A 19,655-nucleotide genomic window follows, 5' to 3' on the forward strand; every position below is an offset into this window, starting at 1 on the left:
TCGAGTCAATGAATTCCTGCGCCTTTTATAGCTCAGGAATGCCGGGCACTCGCGGTCGGTTTTAGAGGGCTGTGAAGGTCTGGATGGACATTAATCACTGCAGGGACAATGACAGCTGCTGTGTTTCACCCAGCCCTCAGGCAGGTATCGCACTGCTGCACATTGCACCCCGTTCTCCCTCTTTGCTTTGGGCTGCAGAGAGGGGGGTTAGTACCTTGTGGAACCACTGGGTCCACTGGTTTTAGTACTGGGATTCAAGGGGTGAGTCCATGCCCAGCACATGGCCTTAGGGACATCCCTGCACTGTGCTGCCCCGCTCCAAGGCTGACGTTCGAACACAGCATTCCTGCACCATGGGAGCGAGGAAGACTGCTTCCTGAATTTCTATCGTCTCTGTAAGAAGAGCTACAGACCTGCAAGGAGATAGGGATTGGGGTCTTTCAAACCCTCACCGCTGCAAGCTGATGGCCAACACACACCCACCAGGTAGCACCAACCCACCCCCTGCTATCTGGGTGAGCAGCTCATCCACCACAGGGTACCCAAAAACCTGGCTAAGGGTGGTGCAGGAACACAACGGGATGCTCAGACCCAGACTGCCTTGTTGGGTTGCATCCAGACCCCAGACTGGGGATACCGAGTGCAAGCAGACCCCTGGCAGCATCCTTCCTGCTGGTGGTGATGCCTGCACTTTGAGCATGTTTCACTGCAGTGTGCCTCAAATCCAGCCCCAAGAAGTACTTGATGATGTGAGAAATCACAGCTTTTCCCCAAGAATGCTGTTTCAAATCACTGCTGTCTGTACATCTGATGCACCACAACACAAGGAGGAGAGAGCCCTGGATGTGGTACCAAACCGAAGCAGAAAGGACATAGCAGCTGTACAGTGCAGTGAATCCAAGTTATCTGGCCTGAAAAGGTCCAGTCATTTTGGATGGGACTTGACTTGTGATTTTGGAACGCTTCAAAATAGCAGTTTTGTTGATATTGTTAACTCTTCTGAGCACTCTCCCGGTATGTGGCAGTGAGGGGAACAGGGAGTAAGAGGGGATTTTAACATTTAAACAAATGCACTCTCAATTGCATGGTTTTGTCTGAGGTTAATATGCAAAAGGTACTTAACCTGGAGACAGCTTTACAGGGATGCTCTCGTTAGCTGAGGATCCATGCTGAAGACACAACCCAAAAACGGGATAAACCTCCTCCTTGTTACACCTGAACACAGTTGGCCATGAGGCTTTTCCCACACCCCAGCACTGGTTTGGCCTCTATTAGTTTCTTTTGTCCATGGCATTCAAAACCCAAGCTAAGCCCCAGATTTCCTGTCAAATCTTGCCCATTAAAAAGCCACAATCTCAGCAATCACCAGATTTTTGCTCTTGGTGGTGAAGAGCCAGGACACCACAAACACTTCAGCTGCCATTGAAGATGGAGTATTCAGATGGGCCTGCTCGCACAGGGAACAAGAGGTGCTGGCATGTGTGTGAAGCAAACCACTGCTCAGGTTACTGCAGAGCCCCTGCATCTTCACTGACACAGTCCTGCCTGGGGCAGGATGGGTTTTTAACATGTGTGAGGATATAGGGAGAGGAGGCTGTGACAAGCAGAGGAGAACCCATAGGGGAGAGATGCCCTTAATGGCTCTCATGCCTTTCATGCCTGCAGCTCCCTGGGACCTGGTTCAGGAATTTCCTAACAGACACTTCGAAGGGCATGTGAGAGCCTGCCGAGCAAACCTCCCTTACTCACTCAGAGCCACGCACTTGGGTAACTTTTGCTCCCCCCCACCCCGTTTATTCCAGTTGCATAAGCAAACATAGAGCAGTATTTCCACAGGAGCATTCCCCTTGCCTGCCCAACAGCTTGAAACAGGATCCGATCCATATGCCTTACTGAAGACATTATAGTAACTCAGGAATATCTAGATCTACGAGGTATTCGGGTATCTCACTCACACTGAGCCCACCTGCCAAATAAAGAAGCTCCAGACCCTTCAGAACAAAAATAAATCAATGCGAGTGCTATACAAAAGCATCTCATTCAGTTTCCACCCTCATTTCCTTCGGTGAAGATGATCTTGTTAAAATCCTGCTCTTCTTGCTTGGCAAAGCTCTCAGTTTGACCCTCTGCTTCATAGACCCACAGATTTCATGCCCACATATACCTACTGGTGGCACATGCTGTGGGTCTTTCATGAACAGCTATGGAAAACAGATGAGGTTACCTTACAGAATCAGAATGGTTTGGGTTGGAAAGGACCTTATGATCATCCAGTTCCAGGTGGCAAGGACACCTCACATTAAACCATGTCACCCAAGGCTCTGTCCAGCCTGGCCTTGAACATTGCCAGCGATGGAGCATTCACAGCTTCCTTGGGCAACCCATTCCAGTGGTCACCACGTTCCCAGTGAAGAATCCTGAGGTACCACTTCTTAGCCTTAACACGTGGTGTGCAAAGCTTCAACTGTTTAAGAAGTCCTTTCCTCCTGAGGACTCGATATACTCACACTGGAAAAGTGGGAAAATAAACGTGTTTACACATTTATTATATACAATATTAAGGCACAAGTTTAAACAGCAAAGAATAAGAAATCTTTGGCTGACCAACGATATCAATATTTGCTGGGGGTGACACATAACGTTCCTCACTTCCCCCCTTATGTACAAGTAACCCTCCAGCTGTACAACACTGTTCACCCACTTCTCTATACAACCACCAACAACAAAAAACGACAGTATTTTACAACTAGTTACCAACGTCACCTGGAATGGCTACAGCACAGTGTCCCAAAACACAAAACAGTTCCAAGAGCTGGGAAAACCAGCACAAATGGAGTTGTGCCGCTCTGCTGAGAGGGGCTGATACATGGCAGTAGTACTCCATGCAGGTCCTGCTAGTGCTCGGGCTGACGGGAGACCCACTGGTCCTGCACATGTTCCCTCCAGGAAAACTAACATCTCTTGAGCTCAACATGATAAAGGAGAATGAACCTTTGGGTTTATTTGAGCTGTTGCCTACAACAGGAGGGGTCTCCAATGAACAGTTGCCTGTAGGTGACCATGAATCTGGGGGCAACATCAATTGTAACACACCTTTGGATAGGAACTGGAGGGACCGTGGTCTCCATGAGGAGAAGGAGGAGTGCTGTGCTCTAGCTGACTTGGAAAAGCTGAGCTGAATCACTACCAAACATAACCGAAAGCCACATCATGCACGCTGATCCCACACTGTTTCTGCTGGATGCTGAGCTGTCTGCCTGCACACACCCTGTCAAACAGTTTCATCAAAAGAAAGAATTCAGCTGCTAATAGAATGCTTAGGGGCTTGCAAGCACCTCAGTGTCCTTATTTCCTGGAGAAACATGATGAAATGAAATGAAATATTCATCACTGTACTCCCTTGCTTTGTCTTCCTCCTGTCCCCCTCCTACCACAGACATCTGAGGAAGGGCCACAGAGGTGGGTCAGCACTGATGCCACTCATGGGCCTGGCTTTTATGCAAACACAACGTTTAAATTAAGTTTAGAGAAAAACACAAACCCAATATACCCATTTTACACGGCATATATTAAGCTGCATAACATCTTCCAAGGGTTTTACACATTTGGTTTCACAATGCAAAACTGCTAATAACTTGCAACGCACAGTTCGCTCGCTTGCACAACCTGCCTACCACTACTTTAACAAGTGCAAAAATCAGGAAGAGGGAGACACTGACACATCAAATTCTATGTACACACGAAAGTAAGTGCATAGATTTAACACAGCAATTGGTTTTGAAATACCAAAGGCATCAGCCAGGCAGTGTTGAGTGCATGGCTCTGGCCCCTGAAGGCTTTGAGGACTTCAGTTTTCAGTGAAAGCAGAGTTTAAAGTGCCTGGTGTTTCCACAATCGAGGGCTCTGATTTAATACCTACAAGACGGGGTGGCCTTGAGTTAGCCCTGAGCACACAGTTACTGCCAGCACCCATCACTCTTCCACTCTTGGCAGCTTCACACAAAATCCCATCACCCTTTTTCCCAAAGACAAGGCCTTCTCAGTGTCATTACAGTGCACCACGAGGCTCAGGAACTGCAAAGCCAATACAAAAACACCTTACAGAGGAAAACTTCCCTATTGGCATGTGCAATGCATGAAGTAAATGGCATGCCACAAATAACACAGCTGGGGAGTTGGCTGCCTTACACAGTCACTACCTCTTACAGGAATGAGGGACTGAGCTGAAAATGACCCATGTTCCACCCTGGGTAAAACAAGGTGGAAAGAAACTGCAGCTCAGCACAGCAAACAAGAGGATGCTCATGTACTACTTTGCAGTTAAACCCTTCCTGGCCTGATCCTACACCCCTTAACGCCCAGCCCCATGTCAGCTTGAACGGCAGGTTTGTATTCCCAAGGAAGGTAGGATTTGGCTGTAGGCATTGAGAATAAGGTAAAAGCCCCTTCTTACCACGAACACACTGATTCTTCCACTACTGCGAACCAGTGCATGGTAAGAGGCATCTACACAAGCAAACCCAGCTTAACTCCACTGAAAACACACACCCCTCTGAATGCAACACACCGCCCTTCAGGGAGCCGCTAGGATCCTCTCCCGACCTTCCCTCCTGGAGCCTTCCCATGGGTTGCTTCAGCAGCGCCCTCCTCCCCCCTCTACATTCATCCTCCATGGGAATTCCAGCCAACAACTGCTCCTACCAAAACCAGAATTCTCAGCAAGCTCCGGGATTGCAAGACGCGAATATTTGCACTGTAAATCCAGCTCCAAGAGCAACACTTGTCCAGCCAGGAAAGAGGCACCTGACCTGCCTGCCCAGGAAAACCACACCACTTCAAACAAATACTCACAAGAGCCTCCCGTGTACACCTAAGGACCAGTTATTCACAGAGATTAAGCAGCAAATACTTTGGAGACATTAACTGATACTGCGGAAGATGCAAGTTTCTCCTGGGCTATTCACAAACTCCCTCTGGCCTCTAAAGAGCCTGGATTTCACTCCCTGTCCCAGCTGCAGAGAGGCAGGAAAACAGAGCAGCAGTGTGCACCCAGTCTGTAACTTCGATACCTTCTCTTTACACCAGAAAATGCAGTTTCCTTTTCCCTCAATGATCCCCTTCTCATGCCATTTTCCATCTTCAATGCCCCTTTCTGCTCAGAAAACCCCATATGTTCATTTCATCGCTCCTCTTCAGCGCTCTTGATTCCTTGCCTGGTCCAAAGTCTCAACATACCAGACTCCAGCTTTGATTTGGGCACAAACTTTCTGTTTCTTTCTTCAGACTCTCGGGGTTAGTTCTTAAGGGTTGCACACCAAGGACCACCGCGGACCTGGCTGTATGCACACAAATCCCCAGAGACGCTGTCCTCTGCTCAGATGAGGACTTCCATCATGTCTGTATCTGGAAACTCGGGCTTGTGGAGCAAGCTGCTCACCCTGCCTTTGCTGTCGGGCAGTTTCCCGTGGCTGGAGTTCTCTGCAATGGGAAAGAAGGGAAAGTTGGGTTTCAGCTCAAATTCAACAGCAAATTGTTTGAAGCAAATATAAACACTTTTTTTTTGGGGGGGGGGGGGGGAAGGTGATGGTGGGGCACTTTTTAACTGTATGTCCTACATACTGAAAGCCACACTGGACAAGGAGGCTGAGAACATGTACTGCTCGATTCCCTGCACAATGACAGCAACTGTGTTGGTGTGCACAGACCCCAAGGGCAGGCACAAAGATGCTATTTAAGAGATACAGATCAAAGTAGCTACTTAGCAGTGGCCCTAGAGAGAAAGAGGCATTTGTCAAAGGCTTACGTCACTTTACCAAGTTACCCACTTGCCATCTGATCCATGGTAGCTCCTATGTATATTCCTATGTATAGTCCTATTCTGCATCATTCTACTCCTATTCTGCATCAAAATTTAGGATGTTTTAAACACCATGAAGGCAGTACACAAATAATCAGATAGGTAGTTTAATCTAAAATGTATTGCTTTGCCAGTGGGATGGGATAACAGAATGTCTATGGCGAATTATCACAATGTATGATAGATGTTGTTAGGTGTTCATCACCATAGTTCTTGAGAGCCAAATTCAGGGAGAAGAAGGACTCTGATTTCTTATAAACAGGAAAAGCTTGTTTTGGAGTACCTAAAAATAAATTCCAATCTGGATTGCCCAAAACACAGCAATCCGGAGTTTCAAGGAAAAAGTGATGTTCAGCCCTACTAATAACACGTGGCACATTTTTAGAGGGAAGGCTTGCTTTTGAGATGAGATGAACATATAGGAAATGGGCTTTTTCAAAATATTATGTATAAAATAAACGTCTCCCTTGCTGGGGTGCAAACCACCAGCTTCCACCTTTCAAATAACAATTAGAATTGTATTTCTTTAATCCCTCCTCCCTAAATCTCCACTTCCTCCTTACTGCTTCCCTCCAGGTTTTCTTTAAAATCAATTAGGAAGAAAATGGTGCTTTCACTAACCACGTTTAGATTGAAAACAAGAGAAGGGTCTCAGTACATAAGCAAGTGTGGAGCATTTTCAAGGTGTGACACTGTACTTTTATCTTTGGCAGCAGGAATAATCGCATTGATTGGAAACTGCCTGCCACAGGTGAGTGGAGCTTTACGGGAGCATGAAGCTCTGCAAAGCCAGACCAGGCAGCCTTGGAAAGCTCCCTACAATTTTAGCTTCCCTGAAGAAACCTCCCCACCACCTTACAAACTGTAAGGTATCACCCCCTCCATCAATGCTGGGTGTCTCTAGGGGTCTGATGACAACCCTAGGTGTGGATGCTGGCATTTCACACTGGGGTCCAGCAGATCTCACCCAGTTTCTCGCCGGTCCCCCGTGTCCCTGGGGGCCGTGGTGCCGGGCTGTGCGATGGGGTGGTACCCAGCCGTCCACGGCCAGGGAAGGAGGCAGTGGCAGGCCAGAAGAGCTCAGCACTTTTGTCCGTCTGGGTGCTGCTGTCTTTGCTGCCCGTCTTTGCATGGGAGGCCACCGGCGCTGGGATGGGCATGCAGGACAAGGAGGGCAGGGGAGGAGGCAGTGAGGGGCCTGATGGATGGTCATGGTGCTCCTTCCCCAATAGCAGCCCTGAAAACACATGGAGGTCAGTCACATCCCAGCTCAAACATATGTGCTGTCAACCCCATCCTACCGCAGACCTATAGGGCACTGATCTGGTTATGTCTTTAGACCTTAGCTTGGCTTACCTTCTCCCTTTGATGCTGCATGTTGCTCTCCTGTCAGCCACATGATTTTTCCCCCTCAAACAGCCTCTTGAAAGCAGCTGCCTATTCCTGCATCCTCTCTGCACGCCCATTCCAGTGGTACTTACCCCTGGCACAGCCTTGCATGCCTCTATACCCCCAGCCTATGGGGCCTCAGGCTCATTTTCCCATTTAGCAGCCAATTCACATCATGCACTTGTACCCAAAGGGATGCGTACCCTCTTGATTAACCAGGCTTTCTTCATAGCTCAAATTTGTTATTTACTCCCGCAAAGCTGCAAACATCATCTGATTATGTCTGGGAGGATTTCCCCCAACTATGGCCTTCTATAATCAGTGCAGAATGATTTAATAGGATCAAAATACAATTAAGATAAAATGCCAGGTTAAAAATGACTTATTTTTGACTTCAGCACAAGGACACACATTCTGCCATGGAAAGTGCTCTGGAAATAAACTGTCAGGGCAATGTGTGTCACAGCCAAGTCAGTTTTGCTTAGCTCAAGCAGAAGGATTAGGATGAAGTGATGGATGAGGCAAAGCTTAACCAAACCCTGAGCTCACCTATGCTTCCCTTCCAGATCTTCTCTTCCTTCTTCTCCTCAGCTATCTGGTTGCTGGTGAGTGAGGTCTGGCGTGAATGCACCCCCGTAGCAGCAGCAATGGAGGGGACGGACCGAGCTGGTCGTAGGCTGGCACTGTCTGCTTTCCCAAGGTCCTTCCGTGACCGTTGCTGAAGGACTTTGATCATGGCATCCTTCTCAATTATTTTGGCATGGAGATTCTTTATTCTGGCAAAACAGGAATGCTCTGCTTACAGGAATGGAAGAAGCACTTATATGGGCAAGTGTCCCCACCCTGGGGCAGCAGGATGGGTCCTGGGTACGTGCCCTCTGGTTTTGAGTGACTCAGACAAAGCAGACCCCACCAGCTCTTCTGAGGATAACGTGCACTCTGAAACAGGCAGCGTTTCTAGCTACTAAGCCAAAACTGAGAACTCTTCTGCAAGGTTAACTGAACCCATCTATTGCTGCGGCTTTACCAACCCAGCAGGAGCAATGAGGGCAGTATCCTGACCAGGCAGCAGATTGCTTCCTCCACCAGAATACAAAGACAATTTCCACCCCCTAAAACATCAGGGTCAAATCTGATACAGTCCCCAAAAGCACTCAGATCACAAAAGAACAGGATTATCTGAGACTTATCTCCAGGAATGATTAAAACTGAATCATATCAAAGAATATTAAACCATATTACACAAAAATGTAACTGTACACGTACAATATGACACTCAGATAATTACAGCTTGACTGTGACAACACACAGTCCAATGCAGCTGCATTTTGTGAAGCTAAAATGCCTGGAAAACACTGGAAAACCTACACATCCAAGGGAGACAGCGAGTAACTTCATGTCAGCATTAGTTTTCATAATCAGCTGTCTAATTTGCAATGAAAACACAAGACCCTAATCTATCATTAATGAAGCCAATGGTAAAACTCTATTCCTTCCCTGGAAGCAGGATTAGCTTGCATCTGTGAGTGGAAAACAAACCCCAAACCCAGTAAAAACCATCAATCACTGCTATTTTCCACAAGCAGCAGAAGCAGACTGGGGTTTTTGTACAAGTGTCAGTGTTTCTGTGGGGAAGCCAACACTGACGAGCAGATTTTCAGTAAATCCTAGAGGAATACACAACCTTTCTGAAGGGATTTTTACTCATCAAAAAAGCCATTTTTCACCAGGAAAAAAAGTCTGGATTAAAACTACTGCCCAGATCTAAAACTCATTGAACGACACGGCCACATGTCCACTTGTGTGCTGAAAAAGGAAAAGCACCTGCAACAATGAACGTTACTCTTGTTGACTGCCTGTGCCCAAAAGAGTTTATTTTATACCTTCTACTACTTGTAAACGCATCTTTTTTAGTGGTGCTTGTGGTGCTACATTTGGCAGGTTTGTTCCTAAATGCCAATGCAACCATCACACAACTTGGATGTGGGATACTTGGTGCACCTAGGAGGAGGAATAAGCAGGCAAGGCGAAGAGCGAGGCAAAGGCAAGCCCTTGTGCTGCTGATTATGTAGGAGCGGGATTACAACGTCAGCTTTTACAACCAGACACTCTTGTTTCCAGTGAGGGATTTTCACCGAGATTAAACAAGCGTTCAGCTTCCTTGCATGCCAACCTACTTTTAACAGTGGAACAGCCTCTGTTTTGTAACAAGGTCATTTTTGGCACTGGGAAGGTTTAACGGGAAGGTAGGGAGGAAGCTATCCAATGACAGCAATGCTTCAACCTGTGTTTTAGTGCTGAAGAGCACAACAAAGTGAAGCTAAGCCCATCCTTTCCAGGCATGCGCAAAGGAAAAGAAGGGCATCCTGCTTTACCTGAACCCAGACCAAACACACAACAGGCAGGTATGGCACAACAGCCCCTTACGTGTACTCCATGTCCTGGCAGCGCCGGTTGGCTTGCACGATCTCCTCCTCCTCCTGCCAGCCCCGTACCTCCAGTGCACTCTCACCATAGCTGCCATTGCGTGAGTGGCTTGGCACTGAGGTGTCCCTGAAACAGCAGTTCAACACGGTCAGAGTTGGGTTCCTGAGGCCGTGAGATGGGCACTAGCAGAGAAAACCCTAAACCCACGCTTGAAGAGCAAGCTAGTGATGGGTGCCTGTCAACAGGATGGGTCATTCTGGCACTGGGTCATCTTGCTGCGGGCTACTCTTGGCTTGGGTTTAGTCATTAATGCCATTAATTAACGGCTGATAGAACAGAGCATGCTGAAATAGGGGGCTACCCCCAACGAGGCTAACAACCAGCCTGAAGGACAGGCTCAGACATCAGAGGGACTCACTGGGGAAATGGTCCCAAATCAACACGATTACATTGCAAACAAGAAACAAAACTGTACACTTTAAAAGGTGAGCAGTAGCACAGGAACTGCTACCTAGAGTGAGTGCAAAAGAAAAGGATCATCCCCAGTCACACACTTGATGGTGTTTCAAAGGGAAATCTCATTTTAGGATGTTTTCAAGGGATTTGGCTTCTAAGAAACTGGGGCAAGAATTACATCGTCATCCCCATTAGGGAAAGCCTCACTGCAGTGCCTTGTGTACTTTCGGGCGCCACATTTTGACACAAACTGGAAACAGACCAGACAAATGCTGTGTGAGTGGGAAGGGCTTTACACCAGGGTAAGTGAGGAAAGGCTGAAGGAAGTAAGTTAGTTCAGGCCAGGGAAGACACAACAGGGGGTATCTGTCTTTCAATATTTACAAGGCTGTTACAGGGTCATCTGTTGTTCATTGTTTATGGGTGGGAAGGACAAGAATCAGTTGAAGTAATCTGCAGTAAAGAGGCTTAGCTTAGCTTTCAGGAGAACCTTTTTATTTTGAAGCTTAATGAAGTGGTAAAAGGACTTTAGACTTTTAAAACTAGGTTAAAAACCCATGTTGCAGGCTGTGGGATGGATGCAGCCATACACCAACAGTCCCTGCTCGCTGCAGTGATGCTGTGGGGAGGAACTGCCTTCCCTATGCTGGGTACATTTGGCAGCCCGAGACGCTGCTGTTCAGTCCACTGCTTGAATCTGGTGCCTTGATTTGATAAAGTTTTGGACCTGGTCAGACAGGTAAATCCTGCCTTAACCAACTACTGTATCTCACTGGCATGACACCACAGAGAGATGCATTTACCCCGGTAGCCTGACTCAGCAGTGAAGGGTAAGCAAAATCCAACACTAAGAAAGCACTCATTCCTTATTATTCCCCCACACTTTGTGCGGTTCAGGGCTGCATCTTACCTCTCCGTTGCAGCAGTGGCTGCGGCATTCATGGCGAAGTGCCTGATCGTACTCTCCTCCAGGTACTTCTGCTCCCACTTGGTCATGTCTGCTTCCAGGGCCAGGATCCTCTCCTCCTTCTCCCGTACCAGCTCCATCAGGGCTGGGGCATTGTGCTCCGGGAGGCTGCTCGCCTGGTAGCTGCCCTGCCTCTGCCAGTGGAAACAGACAGATCCTCACCCTATACCATGTACAGGAGCTGCTGACCCTTTTATTCCCTCTTCCCTGGAGCATGCAAAGACATCCCCATGTCTTCTGACAAGGGCAGGTGGATCTCCCAGGCTAAACCCCTTAGGCTGTAGGAGGACAGGCAGGTTGACCATGTGTGCGACGCCTGCACATGCTTTTTCAGACCATGCTGAAAGAAGCAGGGATCTGGCTGCTCCCTGGGTGTGCAGGGATTTCACAGGATACCCCAAGCCAAGGGAAAAAGATAGGAAAAAAAGCTGGTAGGGAAAAGAAGCAATGAAGCTTTCAAAGATAATTCTTCTTGCTGGGACTTCATCACATGGCTGGGCAGTGCTCAATATGGACAGGCAGTTATTACCTGAGGGCTTATATATAAAAGCAGAAACAACTGTGACATATAACCTAGCTACATGTAACCTATTTAAAACAGCAGCTGGGAAAACACTCCAGGCATGGATTTATGCCTGTCCCTTCTGCCACATTAGCTCTCTTGTGCCCTCAGGGGATGCTTTGATGCTTTCTCTGGTGCAGCAGGTAAGTTTCCTAGTAGAGGGGCAGAAGATCCCCAGGCACTGTAGGGTGGCTTCCACGGGATGCTGACAAGCAGCAATGGGTGTGTAACCCTTTGCATCTATGCTGCAAGGCATTACTAAGGCAGGATCTATCCTACCCATTACAGTCACTTAATTAAAACACCGAAGTGCCATAGGTAGCTGTCCCAGGCTCCTCTCACTGCTAGTGAACAGTGGAGGAAGATGGAGATCCAGTCCTTGACTCAGCAGAGGTTGACTGGGATGAGTACACACTGAGGGGAGAGGCACAAAGCTCTGGGAGAACTCAGTAGAAGTAAATGTAGGTTTTATCCAATAAAGAATGCAAGATATTCGTTACCCTCTACAGTGCACAGTGCTGTGTTAAAGGGCAAACATGTGTCATCGCACTGCAGCGAGCGCTGCAGCATTTCCATTCTCCAAACCACATTTCCTCCTTCTAGACATTTATCTCCTGCTTATGGCAAACTAGAGACACCAAGGGAGGGCTGCGGCCTTTGCCTTTGGTGCAGCAATGATGCGTTTGGAAGCTGCTTTCTGGAAATGGAATATAGAACAGCCCTTAGGAACTACAGCTGCGGCTGCTCCTGCAAAAACACTGTCACATCTCTGGCAGGAAGGCAATGCTTTGGAAGCACGGTCCTGGTCTGTAAATGGCATCTTGGAACTTCACTGGTGCCTGTCATCTTCTGAGTCAGAACCTCTGCCAGCCCTGCATGCTCAATTGGTTTTGGTCCTAGCTTGTGCGTCAGTGATAATGAAGATCTGCCATTTGGACTCGGTTACCAACAAGGCAGGAACAGAAGAAGTTCTGGCTGTCTCTTTGTGTGCTGTGTCTCTTCTGCTGACTTCAGTAAAAAGAGAAAAATAAGCTCTTTTTTTCCCTCTGTGATGAGAAAATGTTTCAGGAGATATAATTGAGAATATATATATATTATATATGTTATATAATACATATATAATGTGACTTATCGGGAGGCAACTCAGAGAACTCAACTCTGAAGTATAAAGTTGGAGCATTTTGATTGCAGCATCATGGCTGATAAACCAAAAGCTATAAATGTTAATAGGAAAAAATACCCCAAAGTTTCTCCCGAAGCTGAGGTGAGACAAGTTAAGAGTATCTTTCTTCTCAAAACTTGCTAGAAGGAACTGGAGCAGCATTTGAGAACTATGGCAACCCCAAATACAACCGTTAATCCCAGTGCCAAAAGATGTATTTTAAAAAGGAGGAATCCGTAAATTACAGAGGAAATTTCTACCCAAATGCAGATAGAGCCTGAACTGTCAAGACAAGGACTTCAGTAACAGTCCATCCATCCTACCTAACATATCGATTTGTCCCTATATTCCAGCCCAGAGAGAACAAAACTTTTCCCAGTTTAAGTTTTATCTTCACTTGAATTATAATTGTGTTCTTCTCAAATGTCTTTCCATTTGCAGCAGCATGTCATCCTCCATGTAATCTCTTTGTTAAACTGGAGGAGAGCAGGCTATGGAGCAACTGAGAAGGGCTACTGGAAGAAGACAGGCACAGCAAGCCCATGGTGGACATGGCAAGAAAGACTTTATACATCAGCAAGGAAAAGCCAATACGGACGGGAAGGGTCTCCAGGGAGCTGCTGGAAGGGTGCTGGGGGATCTGCCCTGCCTCAGGGCTGCTGGAGAGAAGGGGATGCTCTCAGGTCTGGCCACCTCATGACGCTGCAAACCACTGATACTGGCTTTAGAGCTATATCCCAGTTGCACCCTGCCAGCAAGAGCAGCCCATCTGCCTTGCGGCAGCACAAGCTCCGTGTAACAGCTGCTTCGGTCTCCACTAATGGCTCATAAATAAGGAAAGGTACTGTAGCAGATGCATGCATTGACAGAGGTACAAGAGCATCACGTTTTGCTTATGTTGCTGTTTTCTCCCCAGACGGTGGTTTGATACACTTAGTGCATCTGCTCACTCTCCTCTGGAGCCTATGCCCATGCTGGAGCCTATGCTGAATTTGGCATTCAGCGTGGCTGCAGCCTCCCTGCAAACTCCTTGTGCTTTTTTCTTTCCCCTTTTCACAGATGACCAGACTTTGAGACTTGGGGATGGAGGAAGAATAACAAAGGAGTAACTGTGCATAAAATACAAGCATAATATTACCACCCTAAGGGCACAGGGCTGCCAAAAAGGAAAAGAAGAAATACACAGAAATGCAAATGAACACTTCTAACCCATTTTGGGCTGTGCTGGTATTTAAATTATTTATTGTCTGAAGATGACACTGCTTGTCTCCACATCTGTCATGGGCAGAGGTTTCTGTGAACCAGCTTTGCCCAGAACAAATATGGTCCAAACTCCTGCACCCACCACCATCCTCTGCTGAAGATCAGGAGTTAGCATCATATTGTGGTTTGGGTTGGAAAGGGATCTTCAAAGCTCATCTAGTCCTACCCCTCTGCCACGGGCAGGGACACCTTCCACTAGAAGGGACAACTTCCACAGGTTGCTCCAAGTCCTGTCCAACGTGGCCTTGATCACTGCCAGCGATGGCACAGCCACAACACATCCAAAGGAAAGGAAGCCCGAAGACCTGAACCCCAAAGCAAGGTGGCTCCAGGCAGGGCTGCAAATGACTGCCCCTCTTTAAAAGCCATACCAAAGGCCCCATGCAGACCACCCCGTCCTCACCTGCTGCATGCGCAGCGAGTCCAGCTCCCGCTCCAGGCGTGTGCGCAGCCGCCGCTCCATCTGCTCCCTCTTCTCGCAGGCTGCCTGCAGCTGCGTCAGCGCCTGCTGCAACTTCTCCACCTTCTCCACATAGGCCTGCTTCCTGCGCAGCTGCGGGGCAGGGGTCATAGAATCAATCACAGAGTGGTTCGGGTTGGAAAGGACCTTAAGATCATCCAGTTCCAGCCCCCCTGCCATGGGCAGGGACACCTCACACTAAACCATCCCACCCAAGGCTCTGCCCAACCTGGCCTTGAACACTGCCAGGGATGGAGCATTCACAGCTTCCCTGGGCAACCCATTCCAGTCCCTCACCACCCTCACAGTAAAGAAATTCTTCCTTAAATCCAATCTAAACTTCCCCTGTTTAAGTTTGAACCCGTTACCCCTTGTCCTATCACTATAGTCCCTGATGAAGAGTCCCTCTCCAGCATCCTTGTAGGATCGGTAGTGCTGGGGCTCTGGGAGCACTCTGGGCTGATGGGCACACTTGCAGGGAAGCACCGGGCTTGAGCATGGCTGTGGCATTCTGAGAGCTTCTCTAGGGAAGGATGGTGCCCCTTTGGTGGGCAGGGAAGAGCACAGCAAGCATTGCTGGGGCAGCTCCACTGCTCTCAGAGAGCTGCCAAGATCTCCCACCACTGGGAATCATTAGCCATTAAACCCCCTGGCATTTATCCACCATAGTGGTGGTGGTTACTCTTCGAGCAAGTATACAGGCTGGGCTCACCTAGGAGTGGGTTTTATTGACTGGTGACACTGTCCACACGCAGTCTCTTTATTCCACCCCTGCCTATCTGTTCAACACAGCTGGAACAAGAAGAGTGCCAGCAGCCAGAAGCATTCCACCTGCTCTACCCTGCTCCTGGGCTTGGCCATGCTGGTGTACAGATGTGCTGGAAGCTAAAGCCAGGCCCTCCTTAGGTATACAGTGCAATTACTGAAAGGCTAAACGTGACACAAGGATTTTGCAATACAGGGGTATTGCTCAAGCATCACACCCCAAATGGAATTTGCAAGTGGACTGTAGATATTCAAGGGGCTTAGCAGCTATCTCCCCTTCTTCTGGCCTCCTACCATGCCACCAAGCATGTCACCAAGTGACACCATAGGGTGTTGTGATTGGGGCTCATGGCAGGAGCTGGCATGCTTGAGGGCTCCTGGGGAGAGGAGGCTGCAGATACTGGACATGCTGGGCACTGGGATGGGCAGCAAAGCCTGTGGTGAAACTGAACGTCCAGCCAAAATCTGGCACTGAGAAGGCGCGAGCTCACAGGGGCCAGGCACACCTTGGTGTCCATGAGCCACCCTCATCCCTGGTGAGCATGTACACTGACCCCAAAAGTTGCCCATGGGGCTGTGGCAGTGGGGTCTGCCTGCTCACCCCATGGGCCACAGTCCCAGCCTCAGGAAACCCAGTTCTCCTCTTCTCCCCCAACCTTTTGTCATGAGTTTTCTCTTCACAAGTCTTTCTAAAGATACCTGCCTTGTAGTGGAAAAAGCAACAGTGCACACAAACTGAAGCTGCAAACCCCAAAAGACCTCAATGAACCCCCAAAGACTCCAAAACATTCTGGACTTAATGCCCTGACTCAGAAAGGGAGGGTGAATGGGTTTGAATGCTGGATCACAAAGGCTTTGCAAGCCTCTGCTGGACCCCATTGGCAGCCTGAGGATTAATGAGGGATGCTCAAGGTCATTGCCATGATCATTAAGATCCTCTTTAGGACTTCTAGTCCCCCTCAGGAGGCAGAAAAACACATTAAACCCCAGTCAACACTGGGGAACCAGGTAAATGGGGGAGGCTGGAGATGCACTGTGAGCTGGCAAGGTGAGGGTGAACAGGATATCCTCATGCCTAACCTTTTTTTAAGTATTTAAACCACTATTAAAATTAACTGCAATGTGGGATATAGGAGCTATAGCCACAAAAGGTATGCGTTTAAATACCTTGGGATGTAGTGAGAAGTTTGCTGCCTTGTTCCTGGGTGTGTGGAACAAATAAACACCAGCACTGGGTACCCCTGGCTGTGAGGTTCCCCTTCACCCAGGGTCCTCTGCTTTGCCCAGGACTCCCATGCTACGAAGTTGCTTGGGTTTTAGTTTTCCACTTCTGTGATGTTGGGTTCACTGAATCCAATGATAATAAACCCACTTTTTAACTGAAATTCCTTTTCTGCCACCCTAAACCCATCCACATCACAGGAGAAGTGAAACACGGGCTTGTTCACAGCAAAAGCAAAGCTTGGTCTAAACAAACCTCCCCAGCCAGAGCCAACAACTGGCAGCGTGACCTCCCTGGCCTCGCTGTAATCCAGTCTAACGCTTACAGCTCCCAGGGCTTTCCATGAAAATTAATGAGATTATAATCCCCACTCGTCTCTGGCAGCAGCACGAGGGTTGCATTCCTCGGGAGCTCACGGCTTGGCAAGACAGACACAGTGGTGGCTTCCTGCAAATTTGCTATTTTGGCAGTAGGAAGGTGCCTGTGCCACCTCCCAGGTCCGTCAGTGTAGATCGGAGAGGGGAAAGGGGCTCCCTGGGGTCCCTCCTCAGTAGCAGACCTCATCTGCTCCCCCACATCCTGCCAGATGCTGCAGGGTCCATCTGTACCGCAGCAGCCAGAACGTGGCCTTGCAGCAGCACTCTAAGCCCCAGGGTTCACACATGCATGTGCGGGTGAGGCGATGCACACATGTCCACTGCCTTAGCAATGAGTTTTGTTGGAGATATGCAAGAAGACAGTTCCCACATTCATAAATGTATAGGGAGGTTGAGCCAATTCTGACTTTTCTATTCTGCCTATAGATTCATAAGCAAAAAATTCACCTACACAGTTAAAAAACAAAGGACAAACTGTTGTCATTTAAATTAATGCGCTTGTCAGTGCAGTATGCATCCATAAGGGAGGTGGACTGCAATCAGAAATACATGATACCAAGCTCCACTGCCTCACAGACATACTGACTCAAATACATAAAAGCTGGATGGCACCTGGAGAGGTACCAATCCATCCTCCCGCTGCAAGGTAGGATCAACTCTATCTAAAACCTGGCACATGTCTGTATAATCTGTTTACAAAACCCTGCAGGGGTAGGGACCCCACAGCCCCCCTGCAAACTACTTCACAGCTTATTTTCCTTTACTGCCAGAGAACTTTTACCCTAATGCCTAATCTGGCTTTCTCTTATGCAATTTAAGTAAATTACTTCTTGTTCTGTTTCCAAATTGTGATCTACCAGAGCAAGAAGCGTTTAATGAAACGATTCGTATATTCACAAGAACAGCAAACTTGCCTGAACACTGCCCTTGTCCCAGGGATTAGGAAAATAAAGATGAAAGAAGAGCCCAGGCTAAAAGGGGATGATCCAAGCAAATGAATCTGAGTAAAGAGTGGGTCTTAGAAAAATATCTGTGCTAGGAACATAACTCCAGTTTGAGCAATGAATTGTCTATGCTATAGATTTGAGATTTGAGTTAAAGACTGTAAGAGATGGAGAACCCGCTATCTCTCTAAGTAGGCTGTTTCAGTGTTAATTACTAACTCTTTACTTCTGGCCTGATTTGCTCAGCTTCAACCCCCAAACACTGCATCTCATTACTTCTTCTTACGTTAAAGAGCAACATCTAATCTGGCTGACAGCACTCCCTTCTTCATGTTCGTGCGCATGGCCTGGAGCTCAGCCACCTCTTCGCTTTCATCGTTCACAGCAAAGAACAGCTTCTGGGCCCCAAATAAATTCTACAACTGCTTTCTGAACCCTCTCCAATTATTCAGTCTTCCACCCAAAGTGTGGACCAGACAGACAATTCCAGCAGCAGTCTCCCGGATGATGTGTGGTGATACTACCACCGACATGGTTTTGAATTAAATTCTACTAGCAGGCACTCAGGATAATGCAGATTTACGCTATCTTATGTCAATTCCACTTAGGAGCTGCTGCTTATTTCTCAAGCCTCGATCTAAAAAGCTTTTAAACTTAATTACATTCTGGTCGCAGAAGAAATCTGGGTGGATTTACAAAGCAGGGCATGATGTAGAGCTCTGGTAATAATAAAAATAATAACAGTCATTTTCGTTTGAGTGATTTTGTGTTTCCTTCAATATATTCCAAATTACAGTAAAAATTCCCGATTTAAGATGAAAGGCCAAAGTTTCAACATCATCTGCTGTATATGTGTCAACCTGAGCTCCAGAAACACAGCAGACTATCAGCAAGGTGCTCTGATTTAGTGATGAAACAGGTGAAAGCAAAGGAAAGGGAGCACAGGAGCTTGGGCACATGCCAACAGCCACTTCACCCGAGCTGCACGATACTGCCTTGAGGAATTAGAACATGATGGCTGGCATAAAATTAATTTGAGCTCCCCATAGAATGACAAACCAGTTAAACACTACCAGGTCCACATGGGTTTGCAGGCTGAGGGCTCTGACAGACACACTCCAAATACCATTGCATCACCTGCCTATGGTGTCACCTCTGAGATCTATCATGCCCAGGGCAGGAGGTTACCACCTCCATAACATCCACCATGCCCAGGCAGGAGCTAAGCAGCTCTCAAGAGGGGAAACTTTGCCGTCTCAACTCCACCAGTCCACAATCCAAGACCCTAGCTCCGATCCCCAGCACATTTCTGTTGGATGATTAGACTAAAAACTGGCAGCTGCAAAGCTCTTAAAGCCCTAAAGCTGCAAATGTGTTTCATACAGCCCAGCAGGAACAGGGAGGCTTCTTACAGCCCCTGCCTGGAAATCTGCTTCTATGCTTCTGCTGCCTTCACCGGTGTGTATTCAGTGTTACTGCCAGTACCACACGGACAGTCTGTGGAGCAGCAGCAGCTAAATGTATTTCTTCCCATCCCCTGTGTGATGCTGGGACTGTAGAAGCAGGTGTTGCCACCTAAAACATTCCTTTATTCAGCCACTTTGTAATGAAATGCAAATAGAAAACCTCGGGTTGCCTTTCAGGCAAACAGTGTCGAGTGAATTACGCACAGATTAAAGGTACGCTAGCTCCTGCAGCAACCCCAAGGGGACTGCCCCAAATACACTGGGATGGTGGGCAGGCTTTAGTCTAACTAACAAAGGAGCAGTTAAACTTAATGTGATTCTCTTCTTGCTGCTGAGTG

The 19,655-nt window shown here is 47.8% G+C and overlaps 1 protein-coding gene across 2 annotated transcripts in view; it reads right to left on the reverse strand.

The window, feature by feature from the left end:
- Window positions 1–2,520: 2,520 nt before the first annotated feature.
- Window positions 2,521–19,655, reverse strand: part of AMOTL1 (angiomotin like 1) — a 55,710-nt gene continuing 38,575 nt past the window's right edge. The window contains exons 8-13 of one of the 2 annotated variants that reach the window (XM_065678744.1): window positions 14,487–14,636; window positions 11,040–11,230; window positions 9,674–9,799; window positions 7,796–8,022; window positions 6,837–7,094; window positions 2,521–5,478 (exon numbers count right to left, since the gene is read on the reverse strand). In XM_065678744.1, coding sequence (XP_065534816.1) covers window positions 5,375–5,478; window positions 6,837–7,094; window positions 7,796–8,022; window positions 9,674–9,799; window positions 11,040–11,230; window positions 14,487–14,636 — 1,056 coding nt within the window. In that variant the 3' untranslated portion in view covers window positions 2,521–5,374. Of the gene's footprint in view, window positions 5,479–6,824; window positions 7,095–7,795; window positions 8,023–9,673; window positions 9,800–11,039; window positions 11,231–14,486; window positions 14,637–19,655 lie in introns of both variants that reach the window. The other variant, XM_065678743.1, reaches the window with a different exon arrangement.

Source organism: Lathamus discolor, chromosome 4 (genome assembly GCF_037157495.1).
Source record: "Lathamus discolor isolate bLatDis1 chromosome 4, bLatDis1.hap1, whole genome shotgun sequence".
NCBI lineage: Eukaryota > Metazoa > Chordata > Aves > Psittaciformes > Psittacidae > Lathamus > Lathamus discolor.